At 37.4% G+C, this 15,017-nt stretch overlaps 2 protein-coding genes across 2 annotated transcripts; both read left to right on the top strand.

The window, feature by feature from the left end:
- Nucleotides 1–99: 99 nt before the first annotated feature.
- Nucleotides 100–1,001, top strand: LOC129245363 (60S ribosomal protein L19). The gene is made up of 3 exons (XM_054883475.1): nucleotides 100–169; nucleotides 278–384; nucleotides 444–1,001. The coding sequence occupies exons 1-3, from the start codon at nucleotides 165–167 to the stop codon at nucleotides 947–949; spliced, it is 618 nt and encodes a 205-aa protein (XP_054739450.1). The 5' UTR covers nucleotides 100–164; the 3' UTR covers nucleotides 950–1,001.
- A 1,567-nt stretch (nucleotides 1,002–2,568) lies between these two features.
- LOC129244644 (telomere-associated protein RIF1) lies at nucleotides 2,569–11,145 on the top strand. The gene is made up of 6 exons (XM_054882388.1): nucleotides 2,569–2,718; nucleotides 2,772–5,183; nucleotides 6,233–6,311; nucleotides 9,424–9,611; nucleotides 9,674–10,134; nucleotides 10,211–11,145. Exons 1-6 carry the CDS (start codon nucleotides 2,629–2,631, stop codon nucleotides 11,034–11,036), a joined length of 4,056 nt encoding a protein of 1,351 aa, XP_054738363.1. The 5' UTR covers nucleotides 2,569–2,628; the 3' UTR covers nucleotides 11,037–11,145.
- Nucleotides 11,146–15,017: the final 3,872 nt, after the last annotated feature.

Below are 15,017 nucleotides of genomic sequence, written 5' to 3'. Positions count from 1 at the left end.
GACGCTACAAAAGTTGCCCTGTATGAACACGGAAATTTTGTCAGTGTTGTGCAAATAAGTGAAACTAATGTAAAGTGTGTTTGCATGGTCCCCAACAAGCATGGTTATCGTTTCCGTTTCGCTGTCTTTCTTTCCTTTACGAAATTCATCGAGAGCAAGTCGACATGAGGTATGGCTCGAAAAATATTCATATATTGTAGTTTATTGTGTTCTGTGTTATTTTTATGTACCATTTTCTGAATTGCCTGTGTGAATTATAGCAATGCATTATTTTCAGTTCCCTTAAGTTGCAAAAAAGGCTTGCCGCCTCTGTTATGCGATGCGGTAAGAAAAAGGTTTGGTTGGATCCTAATGAAATTAACGAAATCGCCAACACGAATTCTCGTAAGTAACTGACTATCATTGTGAGGAATATGATTTATTATTTTCGAATATAATTTTAGGTCAAAACATCCGCAAGTTGATCAAAGATGGTCTAATTATCAAGAAACCTGTCGTCGTGCACTCCCGTTATCGGGTACGCAAGAACACAGAGGCTCGTCGCAAAGGACGTCATTGCGGATTTGGTAAGCGCAAGGGTACTGCAAATGCTCGTATGCCTACAAAGTTCTTGTGGATGCAACGTCAACGTGTCTTGAGGCGTTTACTTAAGAAGTATAGAGACAACAAGAAGATTGATCGTCACTTGTACCACGACTTGTACATGAAGTGCAAGGGTAATGTTTTCAAAAACAAGCGTGTGTTGATGGAATACATTCACAAGAAGAAGGCGGAGAAACAACGCAGTAAAATGCTTGCTGACCAAGCGGAGGCCAGAAGGCACAAAGTTCGCGAAGCTAGAAAACGCCGTGAAGAGAGAATTGCTGCCAAAAAGCAGGAACTCTCCAAACTACATGCTAAGGAAGATGAAGTAGCTGCACAAGCGGCGACAACAGGCCCAAAAAAATAAAAATTATAAATTATGCTGAAGAAGTGTAGATTAAATATTTTTATTAATAGAAGGCTTGCTTTTGTTTTTTAAACTTAACAATGTGTCTTAATAGTGCATTCCAATTTGAGGAGTTAAGCTTAATTGGGATATATTGTTGGATGATAGAAATAATGTGTGGGACCATGGAGAGAAAACTCATCTGCTCTAGTAAATTAATTTTATTATATTAGGGACTTAGAGAGACATTCAATCTTTGAACGAATAGAAGAAGAGAGAATAATTTTTAGCGGAATTGTGGAAAAATACTTATTTCTATAATTTATTTTTATTAAACTGTTGATTAAAATATATATAGGACAAGCTGATATATTCCAAATTATAACTGCATATTTTGACCCTTAGTACTTTTTATATACGAGCCTTTCTTGCTGCGTGGCTAGTAGTGATTTATATTATTGGGATTTAACTGCAAACAAAGAATAACCACAGCTCTTGTTTACAACACGATTGATGCAAGTTCTTTGCTCTGGGGGAGGAATATTCAGCACCTGCTATATTAGAGGTTTTATGCAAAATTGTCTCGAATTTAAGAAAAAATTGTGCTTGGTGAAACGAGTATGGAAAATCCGTTTCGAAACTAACTTTTTAGATGATTTCTATATTAATTATTTATTCTATTTCAATGGGGACTGATTTGTATGTGTTGATGAAATATACTTCTGAAAGTCATCTTCGTCCAGTTTTTTGAATTGCCACCAAAAAGCGAAGTTATTGCAAAAGGTTTCACTGATTAAATTATGGCCTTTTCTAGCAGAAAGTTTGTGAAGAGAACCCGGCACATTTTTTCATGATTTCCCGGACTACTGCTAAATATGTTGGAAAAATAAAAACAGAAGCCATAAACAAAACCGTGCGAAAAAAGTTAAAAAAATAAGAATTTATGGTTCTGAAATTTTGGACCTATTTAAAAAATCTTCATCCCGTTGGCACTCCCACCTTCGAGTATGTATATAAGATGTTTTTTTATCTTAGCTCATTTGGCAAAACGAGGTTGTTTTTAGAAAATTTAATGTTTTAGTTTTACGTAGGCACTTCTCTTGTTTACTTATTTCCACATCGTTACAACCAGATGGCATCTACAAACACTGTTATTTTAAATTTAAAGCAATGTAAGTAATTTAAAATATTTAACCCAAAATGTATTTATAAAATTCTCAGAAAAATAATATGATTGTGCATATGTGAATGTCATTCTAAATCGTATAGCTACAATAAAAAAAAAACTACATTATATGTTAATAACATTCGGACTAAGAATTTTTTTTGGGGGGGTGGAAAGGTTTTGATAGTTGATCTAACTTAATTGTGGCCTTTTAAACTCCATCGGTTTGTCAGTATGGCTCTAGTTTTAGATGTAACTGTATTTGAAAATTTAACTTGGGAGTCGCTGAAGCTCATTTAGAAACCAATCATAAATTTTGAAGATCCGGTCTTAAATAAATTCCCCACATAAATATTTTTTTAAAGCCCTCTTCCGCCTTCTGAGTAAACACGCACAAAACTTGGCAGCTCTGGTTTTTCTGCTCTTGGCACCACTTGCATGTGTCAAACTATTGAACATACCTTCTATATGTTTGGCGCGCTTAAATTTAGCTTACATATAAAAAGCTATACTCCCAATAATATATTCTTTGAAAATGGATTCTAACTTAGGACGTGGATTTTATGAGGTTTATTGTTCCTCTAAAGAAATACTAAAGAATAAACAAAGGCATTTGTTTTGTAATGTAAGTAGGCAAATGACTTGAGAGAATTTAATTACCGAATTATATGTTTGCAGATGTTGGATCTTTTGTCCAACACTAGTAAGAGTACTCCAGCTGCAGTGGTTGCTAAGATAATGCCTGCTGACGATTTGGTTCGATTTTGGATAGAAGATGTACTACCATTAGCTTTCGACGAAGATCCGTCTATACAGGGATGTGCTGTATCAGCTTTGGAACAAGGTTTATCGACACTAGATATTGGGCACATTCAAGGCTGTAGTGAGTGGAATAGTGTTAAGAACATAATTGTGAAAGAATATGCTTCTCGTTTACATCGCTTGAGAGACGACCGCAGCCAATACTGGCATCGAGTTTGGTGTATACTTATTCGATTGCTGGATCGTGAAATTTTGAAAAGCGCCAGCACAATAAACTTGTTTCTGTCGATTGTTGAGCTTGGATTTCGTAGCCCGGATAATAATGTGCGTGCAGAAGCTTTTACATGCTGGCATCTTCTAATTCAAATATTTGCTAATCATAATCAGTTGTCTTCCTCCAAAAGGCTAAAGCTGGTTTGCATTCCCCTTAAATCGTCGCAGTCAAAAACCCCATATGTGGCAGCCGTAAAGTTACGTATATGGTGGTATTTGATAACATGCTTGGGTCCACACATAGAAGATCATTTTGAAAATGTCGTTGAGGCATTTCTTATATTTTGCTTTGGATCAGAATCGAAAAGTACACCTGGCGTGGCTCAGCAGTACGTATCCGTCAGGGAAATGGCACTAACTTGTTTAGCTTCAATTGTAACCACAGAGCAGGACGAGTTTTTACAACGATTGCTACGCGAATATGAGTTGGAAACGTGTCAACGCTCACCAATAATAAGTTTTAATATTGTAGAGAAGCATTGGAAGCCAATATTATTCTCGGTGTTGGAGGCGACTAGCTCGCTAGTCGAAAGTGAAAAGCAGAGTGATCTTGAACATCGGCTTTTAAATGTGCTCATAAAAAGTGGAACTCAGTTAATGATTAGGAGTGATGTGGCCCCGTTATATGAGTATTTTTGTTCTGGCTTAACGCAAATAGCCATAAAGAGTTGCCGGCCGCTGACAATAGTCCCCAATGTGATTGCAACTGAAGGTCTTCGTTTTTCACGATCATTAATAGATTTGGATAATTATGCTAAAGTATTGCAATGTCTAATAAAATTTTTGGCATCAGGGTTTGAAGCTGTAGACCTTGGTATTATTGAGCGTTGCATTACTCTAATTTTCAATTTGGATGCTTTTTTGGATAAAGGACATTGCTATCGTGCTGTGGAAGTCATAGCTGATTATCTTTTAAGCATGCCAAATGATGAAGGTTTTGTACATTTTGAAGTAAAATTTTTAATATGGCGCTACATCTCATCTGAAATGGTACATCATATAAGGAGTAATACATTCGGTCGATCTGCTGAGGAGTTTGCTCATATTTTAATATCTTGGAGCTTGTGGCCATTGCGTATGATTATGGAATTTACTGGACGTCGTAACAGTTCTATTTTTGATGAGCATTTCTATTCACTCTGGCATAACTTGCTGCAACTTACTGATAATACCATGCACAGATCTAAACATTTGACAGAAGTCGGCGAAGTTTTAAATGCAATTTCAAAGTCTGGTTACGAGTGGGGAATTTTTATTAATCTTTTTAACGCCTACGCTGAGGAGGTAATAAAACACGATTGTAGTAGCTTCTTAAAACAGTACGAGCAATTATTTTCAATTCTAAGCGAAGTAATACAAAAAAATGTGCAGCAGAAAGAAAAGGAAAAATTACTCACAATATTAAGATGTGTGCTGCATAGTTTAAAATCCTCAGAGCGTAGCTCTTTGATGGAGATAATTAAATCCACCCTTAAACATGCCATACGTAATTCAACAAAAGAAAGCATGGATCCTAAATTTTTCGGGGAGTGGAAAAATTCTATTTTAAACATAGCACGTGCTTCAATGGACAAAAATTATATAAGTCAGGTGGCGGAATTGTTCAAAGATGATGTGTATGTTATAATACCCTCAGTGTGGAGTCTTAAGCCTGAAAAATTAACCGATAGGCAAAAGGAGCGTTTAGCCGAGAAAACTAATATTCCTGCTCTATATAACGACATGAGTCAGTCGCAGGATTCGCTAATAAAACCTTGGACGCCGAAAAAAATAGTTATTGCGAAGGAAGATCAAAATGAAATAGTTATAGAGGGTTCGAATATGCGTCAAAAAGAAACTAATACGAATAAAATGGAAGCTTTCCAAAGCAGCACTTCATTCAGTATACCAAAGGCTAAGTTGGATAATTCTGCAAGTCAACGGAATATGGAAGTAAGTCTTTTGTTGTCGTCGACTATTAACAAAGAAAATGTGCAAGACTTGCCTAACGGTACAACGGACAAATTAAAAGACATAAAAATTCCCGAAAAGAACCCATCAGAATGTTCAAAACAGGTAAGTGGTTATTTTGTAACTATTTAAATCTATATTTTAAAAAACATAGTTTAAATAAATATTTATAGACTATATATTTTTGCGATGCACTGCTGACCTAATGCCGCATGAATTTGTTGTGTTACACTTCGTGTAGAGGTTGTGTTTTTATTAGGTCGCTTTTGTAATCTATTTTAAATTAACTTTTCCATGCGTTACTCCCTTCCTATTTCATCATATTTCGATGGCAGTATGGTTATAAAACAATAATGATTCCGATAGGCGGCGTGGGGTTGTTTTCGGATAAAGCCTGTTCTGGCTCGGATATGGTCGCTTTGGTGACATACCAAAAAAAAAAAAAATAAATAAATAATTGGGGCGTACACTTCTGTTAGGTGTTTGGCCGAGCTCCTCCTCCTATTTGTGGTGTGCGTTTTGATGTTGTTCCACAAATGGAGGGACCTACAGTTTCAAGCCGACTGAGGAGCTTTTTCATGGCAGGAATACACTCGGAGGTTTGCCATTGCCTGCCGAGGGGCGACCGCTATTAGAAAAATGTTTTTATTAATTTTGCTTTCACCGAGATTCGAACCAACGACCTCTCTGTGAATTCCGAATGGTAATCACGCACCAACCCATTCGGCTACGGCGGCCGCCATACAAATACAAAACGATAAAATCAAAAAGTAATATTTCGAAGCGCAAAACACTCCATATACATTTTTGTTGAATTCTGAGATGCGGAGGCAAAGATTGATTTCCTTTACTCAAACGGGACACATTTTGAGTGTAAGAGGCTTGCTCGACATAAAATATCTTATCGTAAAATACATTGAATATTACTATAAGAATCCAAATATCCCACAGAAAAGTACCAAAAATAGTTTCTTAAAACGATATAGCTGCGATAATCTAATTAATGGATGTTATTATCACAGACATAAAATTGCAATATTAATACATCACAGGAAGGGAAAAAATATTTTTTACTCATAGCAGAAAACGCAAAAAATATTAGTTCTGACACGCAAACGCAATAATACATTTTTAACAAACAAAATTTTTTCCAGACTAACGAATGTGATGATGAACTCTTAAAAGCAAATATAACGGATCCAAAAAGCGCGCAGGCATTAAGTCGTGAATTATGTAAGTATTTGAACCATGTATACCTATGTATGTATGCGCGTATGTATGTGTGGATGCATATTTAGTTCACCGCCAACGCATTAGAAAGTAGTGCCAAATATACTAACAAAAACTATAATAATATTCTTTCAGTTATTTTGTGTATCTTCACAAATTTATTTATTTTTAATACATCATTGACCAGTTTTTTGTTTTTGATAACTGGCTTCAACCTTTTAGGCGTACTTTCAGACCGTTTCCAATCATTACTCGTAATTTTGGGTCATTTAGCCACAGCGTCGGGTGATCGTTCAAATTGTCTTCGAAAAATTGTTTTGCCACACGATCGGATCATTGCCTTGTTGAAATTTCCACATCACCGGTAAATTCTCTTCCGCATAAGGTAGCATTACTTTTTGAAGTATCTGAACGTAATGGACTGCATCTATATTACCTTCAATACGATGAATTGGCTCGACACCGTTCCACGAAAAGCAGCCTCATACCATTATTGAGCCTCCCTGTGCTTTATGATTGGTGAGACGAACGTGGTTCCATCCATGTGGACCAACTCTATTTGCTTTCGTGTCATCGCTGCATAGAATATAACGCCACTGATTTTGAGTCCAGGATATGTGCTCTCGAGCAAACTCAATTCGGGTAGGTCGTTGCGATGCTGTTACCAATGCTAATCGACCGTGAAGCCCAGCTTCTGCCAATCGAAACGCAGGTGTTCTTTTCATTATTGGCTTTTCCAGGTGAACAAACATTTCTCGATGGATGTCAGCAACACTCTTCCTGGGATCCTGTTTTAACATTCTAATGATCATCCTATGAATTTGGCTAGTAGTATTTCGTGCTTTTTTTTCTGGAAACGTTTTCTGCAGTTTTATACTCAGAAAACTACTTTAGCATTAAAAACCATCGTTTTTGAAACGTTTAATTTTGTTGAAAAATCACTGTGGTGCAATCCTGTCTTTTTCAACTCTACGATTGCTTTTCGAAGAGCTAGGGTGCTATTTTGCCTTTTAATTTTTTACTTTTTTTTACCAGTTACAATATAAAAAAAAACCATTCATAAAATTTTTGACGAAGACCGAATCGTTCTTAAGTATATTTCGCCCAAAAAAATGGACTGCTCCTACTAAAACGTAAAAAATCAATGCAAGTATTAGATCACAAAAAGTACCATTACGGATCCATGCTAACGCATCATTCTTAAGTATCTAGAAAAAATTTAAACAATGATTGAAAAAAGTCTTCTATAGATATAAAAGTGATTCGTATGAGAATAAAAATACTAATTTTTGCATTCACAAAACTTAAGTAAAGTTTAGGTTGGGTTATGGTGGTATTTGGCCTGTACGACCAACTCACTAAGACTTTACAGGCCCATAATAAATGACTTTGAGGTTACCTTTGACAATGTCTTCAAGCAACTGAACTCGGTAGATCCTAGTAAAGGTGCGGGACCTGATGGCCTACCGAATGCCTTTCTTAAGAACTGCGCCAATGGCCTCTGTGAACCGCTGACACACATTTTCCAATCGTCTCTGCAGTGTGGTGTTTTTCCTACAGACTGGAAACTCTCGTACATCAGCCCCATTCATAAAGAAGGTCCAAAGAATACAGTCACGAATTATCGGCCAATCTGCATTCAGTCGGCCTTGGCTAAACTTTTTGAAAAGCTGATCCTACCGAAACTCTCTGCTGCTTTTGGTCCAATCATTACCACAAGACAGCATGGTTTTATTAGTAGCCGTTCAACGTCAACCAACCTCTTCGCCTACACCAACTATCTATTGAACTCACTGAATACCAACACCTGTGTTCATAGCATCTATACTGACTTCAGAAAAGCGTTCGATCGAGTTGACCATGACATCTTGCTATACAAGCTCAGGAAATATGGCGTCTGCGGCAAAGCGTTAGACTGGCTTAGGTCATATCTAGCTGGTAGGCACCTGCAGGTCAAAGTGGATGGCCACCTATCCGATGAATATGTGGCTAACTCGGGTGTTCCGCAAGGTTCTCACCTCGGTCCGATTCTTTTCAGCATATTCGTGAATGATATTGGTAACGACTTCAACTCGGAATACCTACTTTTTGCAGACGATCTTAAAGTTTATCGATCAATTACTAGTGTGCTGGATAGTCATCTACTACAACAGGACGTCGATAATCTCTCTGGCTGGTGTGCAAGGAACAAACTGGATCTCAACTTTAAAAAGTGTGCTGTGATGTGCTTCTCGAGATCGCGCACTCCCTTACCTGCAGTGTACACACTCAATGGTGATAAAATAAGGGAGGTGGATGACATCAAAGACCTCGGTGTCACGATTGACACAAAACTAACTTTCCACAAGCATATAGACGGAATAACTCAGAGAGCTTTTAAGATACTCGGTTTTATAACTAGGAATAGCAAGGACTTCAAGAATCCCTACTCCCTGATTTGTCTTTTCAAAACTCAAGTTCTTCCAATACTGGAGTACGGATCCATAATCTGGTCTCCATACACTGAAGCAGGCATTACTAGACTTGAAAGAGTGCAGCGTAAGCTCTGCAAGACCTTAGCCTTCCGACATTCATCATCAACCGCTTCAGCTACAGAAGATATCTACATTCGGTACAACATCAACAGTCTGCGGGCTCGCCGTCGCATAACTGATCTGGCATTCTTCTATAAAGTGGTAAATGGTATTATTGATGCCCCGGAAGTACGCAGCTCCTTCGAGCTTGCCCCGGCTGGTCTCACTCTTAGGAATAGTCGTCTACTGAAAACAGTCGCTACTTACAAAAGCTACGTCTATCACGGCCCGTGCAATAGAATAGCCATCAGTGTCAACTCACTTCATGGTGTTCTCGACTTCTATGGTGGAACCTACGATACTTTTCTGCGAAATGCCAAAAATATCATCCTATAGATTTTTCTCAAGAACCGTCTGGCCCATTTTCTTTATCATTGTATTACTTACCAGCCCTCTATAAGTTCTGTTTCTGTACCCTCTTTTTATTTGTATGTATATTGCCGATTGGCGTTTGTTAAATAAATAAATAAATAAATAAATAATAATTTTAATTACCTCCTATCGTACGTTTATACATTGATTACTTTACTTCTCTTTATTAGCGCCAATAGCTCACGAACCGGCCAAATGTACACTTGATGATGTAACGAGGGGACAATCCAATGATATTCGTCAAGATCGGCACCTGGATTGTATTGATGGCGGTGGTGCGGACTTGCCAAGCTCTTATGGGCCAGAAACATCAAAGGAAATGTCGCCTAAAAGGACTTCAACAAAGAATTCCCTCTTGGTATAATTGAACTAAGTGGTATAGTGAACGTCTGCCTTATTTGAAATCTTTATCTCTTATAGCTATCACCACCAGATCGCAAACTAACAAATAACAACAGTAGCCCAAAGTTACGACCGAAGCCACCAGCACACCTCACCGGACGAGGTGCGCAGCTCATTAACATGATACGTAATAGGAAAATAGACGCACAATCACCGCAAACTGCGATACCCAGATTATCTTTGGCTAGAAATGATAGTATGGAGCGTATTGTGTCTGATGCGGACATGGCAGGGATTGAGCATACGTCAACCCCGCTGCACAACAAAGATATTTTAACATTCACTAAACGACTACCGTCGCCTTCTGCCAGCCCGTCAACAAGTATTTTGAAACGAAGTCTTCGCAGGGATAGCCTGGAAGAAATAGCTATGGATTCGCCAGCATGTAAGAAGAAGAGAGTGAGTTTTCATGATCCTCCGGTTTCAGTGACCAAGGAATATATAAAATTCAATGATGAAAACAAAAGTAAACCTAAGCGGTAAGTTTAGTGCACTATGATAAAATAAATGTCTACTATTTATTGAAATATCCATTCGATTGTTTAACCGTTATAGATGCCTTATGATGGATAAAGTTCAATCGAGTGCTGAGAAAATTTCAGAAAATAAATATGCACTGAAGCGGCGAAGTAAACTGGATAGCATTATTGAGATTGAAAAATTTGGATTTCACCAATCTAGCAAAGCACAAGATCAGCCCACGAATTCTGGCGTTCGATCAGAAGTGTTGGAAGATGACAATGTTTGTTGCTTGGATCCTTTGGGTGAAGAGAACAGACCTAGTGAGAAAACTGCTGGAGAAATTGCTCATAACAGATATAATCAAATAGCTGGGGAAAATAACATTGGCTTAGGAAATTCAAATAATTTACTTGAAATGGCGATACAAAAGTATTCTCTAGAAGAACTCTTGGAAAAATACTTAGATTCTGGTACTGATTCAAAATTAAAGTGCTATAATACAATGTCGAAAATGATATCGAAAGGTATGAGTGGCGATTCTAAGATAAAAGGTAGCGTTCTCGAAGCGCTTTCCGAAAACCATTCAAAAGATTTTCTAGATCATGCAATAAGAGAAAATCTTGCATCGGTGGTATGCGATCGGCTGAATTTACCCTCAGTTATTGAATACGTATGTGAAAAGTCAAAAATTAATACGACTTGTAGAGCAAATGTATTGCTACAAGTTCCGGATATCTTAAAGCATTGCAAACAAGACGCGGAGCGCTTAAAGTTTGTTCAAACAATATTGAGTAGCATCAGCTTAAAAGATGCCGATATTCTGGATGTGATTAATACTTTGTTGCGCATGCGATCCATGGACAAAACAAGTTCTGCAACAGTTTCAGAAGCCGCCATAGATTCTTCATCTAACCTATAATGCCTAGCTTTAAATGACCATGTAAACTTGTCTATGGCGAAAGAATATTCATACATGCTATGTACATATAATATAAGAAAAATAAAGTTTCTTAATTTGGCCAATAAAATTATTTTATTTTGTTATCAGGGAAGCGTAATGTGAGTTGTATAAATTTAGCAAAATTTTCCCTAACCTAAAAAACACTTTTCCTAATTAATTCATTCAGATTATTTTTTAATAATGAAATACGATTGGTTTTGGAAATATATGTACTAAAGCTAAAAACTAAAGAAACATTATTTATGCACTTAAGGGGTAACACCACTGTACCCGCGTAGAATAAACACGATTTTTAAAGAATTTTTTTGTATAGAAGGAAAGGGGAAACAATCACTCTGATTTGGGAAGTTATTACTTATATACTAAAATACAAAACTACAAAGTTTGATCGAAAAATTTTACAAAATGGCGGCATTGGAGACATTTTTGTAATGTGGTTTCTCTTGAAGGAGCTCCGCGGCACGCAGCACAGAGGGTGCAAATTTTAATCTGGAACAAAGAAACATTTTTTTTCTTAATCTAGATAAGAATAGCTAGAGAAACACGTAGGGGATTTAAAAAATATTTATTTTTGTGGAATTAGCAAGCATTTGAAGGAAAAAACTCTATTTTGGACTAAAAAAACGGCACTTAAATAATTATAACAATCGTTTAAATTAATCTATCGAAAATCCCCTACGCTCTTCTCTTAAGAAGGTTAATATACAGACGTAGTGAAAAACCTGATTAAAAATATTTAAAATTGTTTGACTTATGCTGCGTGCCAATTTCAGAAAACGTGTTTTGAGAGAAACGCGTTTAAAGTTTGGAAATTTGGAGAAGTCGTTAGGTAGCAATCACTAACGCTTGGTTAAAAGCTTAAAATATTTATGAAATAGACTTTGGTAACGTATAAAACTTTTTGTTCTGTATTTTAAAAGGTTCAAAGATTTTTTTAAGTTTATAAAAAAAAATCAATTTTTTGAAATTTCTACAGTGGTGTTACCCCTTAACACAGTAGTATCATCATGTTGTAGTAGCAAAAACATTTCCCATACATATATGGGGAATGCTGCTGAATTGACAGTTCTTGGCTGGATATAAATCCGGGTCGTTCCGGTAACGTAGAACCGACTGTCGTGGGAACGCCACGTTGAGGACGATGAGTGGTGCGACTATGGACCGAGATGCATGGAGAACAATTGTGGGGGAAGCTAAGGCTCACAGCGAGCTGTAGTGCTACGCATGAAGATCATCTTAATTATAAATATAGTTATTGAGTTGGAATCCAATTATTATTTTTCCCATGGTGGAATAAAACTTAATTTTTGAGCTACTTTTTTATACAGCGTATCCAGTGTCAGAATTAGGAATCAAAGCTAAATTAAAAAAGTAAAACTAATGATAAAATTTCGTTTCAATAACTCTTTCAAAGAAGACAAGTGCGGTTTTATTTTTTTTAATTATTTCCTCTAAATGTTGTTGGGCGGAAACGCCCTTGGGGTCCGGGCTCCACACTCCATACCACTCGCTGGAGAAGTGATGTCGGGATGGCATTAACCTCGCGAACGATATTTTCTTGTAGTGCTGAGATCGTCGCTGGGTTTGTTTCATAGACTTTTTACTTTTGAGGTACCCTCACCGAAAAAAAATCCATATAGGTAAGATCGACCGATCTGGGTGGCCAGAATATGTCATCGAAGCGACTTATCAATTTGTTAGGGAAGAAATCGCGGGTTCACCAAGGTCTCTCCGGCCGTGTGCGGGGTGGTGCCATCTTGCTGAAACCATCAGAGTGTACTGAAGGAAGGATGTTCTCTCATTATTGGCAGAAAATAATCCTTCAGCATGCGCCGATATAAAAGGCACAGTCAACAGAAATTGCGTGGCCTCAACGATTTTCAAAAAAAAAAAAAAAATATGGTTCAAATTTTCCACTGCTCGACAACGCACACCAAACCAACACTTTAGAACTGTGCATTTGCTGTGTGGGTTCTGTCCTTTAGGTGACTAATAACGGCAATTTGCTTATTTATATTTGCTTTTAAATGAAAAAAAAGTAATGAAGCCCACTTCATACTACCGTATGAAATCGCGCCAAGATTGTCTTGCAGAAATTTTGAAGCAAATTGTAATCAGGCTTAAACGGTTGCACTATTTGAATTTTGAAGGCGTGAAGTTTAAGATCCTTCCACCATATTTCATGCACTATAATTTTCGGAAGTCCCTGAGCAGCGGCTCTCTTCCTCATGGACTGACAGGGACTAAGTTGTAGCACCGAGTTCAATATTTTCTTTTGTTCTTGATGTCCGGCTGGGCCGCGGTTATGGGATGTTTGCCACCGATCTTGTTTTCCGGATTCTTCCATCTATGAACGAATCAAATATTCACTCGAGGCATCACGTAAACGTCGAATATTGCAAGGTGATTGGCCTTTAAATATGCTTCAATTGCGTGCACACGACGAAATAGCCCACACGAATAACAAGAGCGAGTGATAGATAGTGACTAGAGAAAAATTAACGAAGTTCGGCTGAGAAAAAAATACGAGGGGGAGCAAATTACATAAGTTTTGTACGAATTATCCGAGTTACCGAACTTTGTTATGAATTATCGCGATTCCACTGTGTATATATTAGCAAAGCTCGGGGGGACAATAATGCAAACCTTACCTTTAGCATTAATTAAAAAGTGGTGTACCCTATGATCAAGTGGTATACCCACGAAGATAATGTTTAAATAAAACAAAACAGAGTTAAATTTCAGGCAAATTTATTTTGTGGTAACTTCAACTTGGGGAACAAAAATAAGTCCAACGGGGACATATCAGGTAAATACGGTGCTTGTACCAAGCACAATTTGGGCTCGGTGCGATGGCGCGTGATCATCATGCAAAATCCCAGAATTGTTTGCCCATATTTCCGACCGTTTGCGACGTACAGCATCTCTTAAACGCTTCAAAACCGATAAATAATATTCTTTATTGACTGTCTGGCCCGATGGAAGGCACTCATGGTGCACTACTCCTTTGAAGTCGAAGAAAGCAGTCAATTATATATAGGGTAAACTATTTAGAACTGAGGTAAATTTCTCTTTTTATTTAATTGAAGGCCTTATAAATAATATTTTTAGTGGGCGTAAACATAAATACTACTCGGTCTCTCACTCGTGTGCATCCGACATGCAATTGACCGTGGGTAAAGCAGGGTTATTCCAACGGAAGGCCGGCAACCTTAAACATTTGGCCTTACCTTTGGGTTATCGACATGGCTAGGCAAAGTTTTCAGAGGAATCTGAAGCCTTTTAAATTTAGATGGAAGATCAGTGGGAATTAATTTCATTCTTGGCAGAGCAGAAAAACGTTTTCTCCTTGGCAGCATCCAGAAATAATTATTGTTTCAATTATATTGATCATCATTTACTGTTTACTAGCAGTTTTGTTCCATTACAATGTTTAGATGGATCTGGTTTACGCGAAAGAATAGCAGGCGTTCCAATTAATAAATTTAGATTATGGGAAGGGGAAATCTTGAGGGCTCGAGTGAGTTCAAAAACTCCACTGGGCAATGTGCACATTCCACTTGGTTTGGTATAGTATTCATAGATTTGTGCATTCGCGCAGTACAATGGACCTGTTAGAGAACCTAAAAGTTGATGTTTTTCATCGTGAAATTTTTCTAAGCTAGAACAGCTAATAAGGGAACCATTGATAGTGCGCATTATTTTAAATTTCCAAGATTATCAAAGTTTCTCAACAATGGTGACCTTAATGATCAAGATCAAGTTCGTCTTCAGAGCCGATTTGTAGCTCACTATTGCCAAATTTCAACAAATTGTTGCTGCAAATATTCTTCGAATTTCGGTCTAATGGCTTTGTGAGCCATAGTGCATTCATCTCAGACTGTCCGTCATCGTTATAGCCCTTCTGCAAAGCCCGTTCTTTTACTAATATTGCATGTC

The sequence above is a fragment of the Anastrepha obliqua genome, chromosome 4 (assembly GCF_027943255.1).
Source record: "Anastrepha obliqua isolate idAnaObli1 chromosome 4, idAnaObli1_1.0, whole genome shotgun sequence".
Lineage (NCBI taxonomy): Eukaryota > Metazoa > Arthropoda > Insecta > Diptera > Tephritidae > Anastrepha > Anastrepha obliqua.
This window is presented reverse-complemented; position numbering and strand designations above follow the sequence as displayed.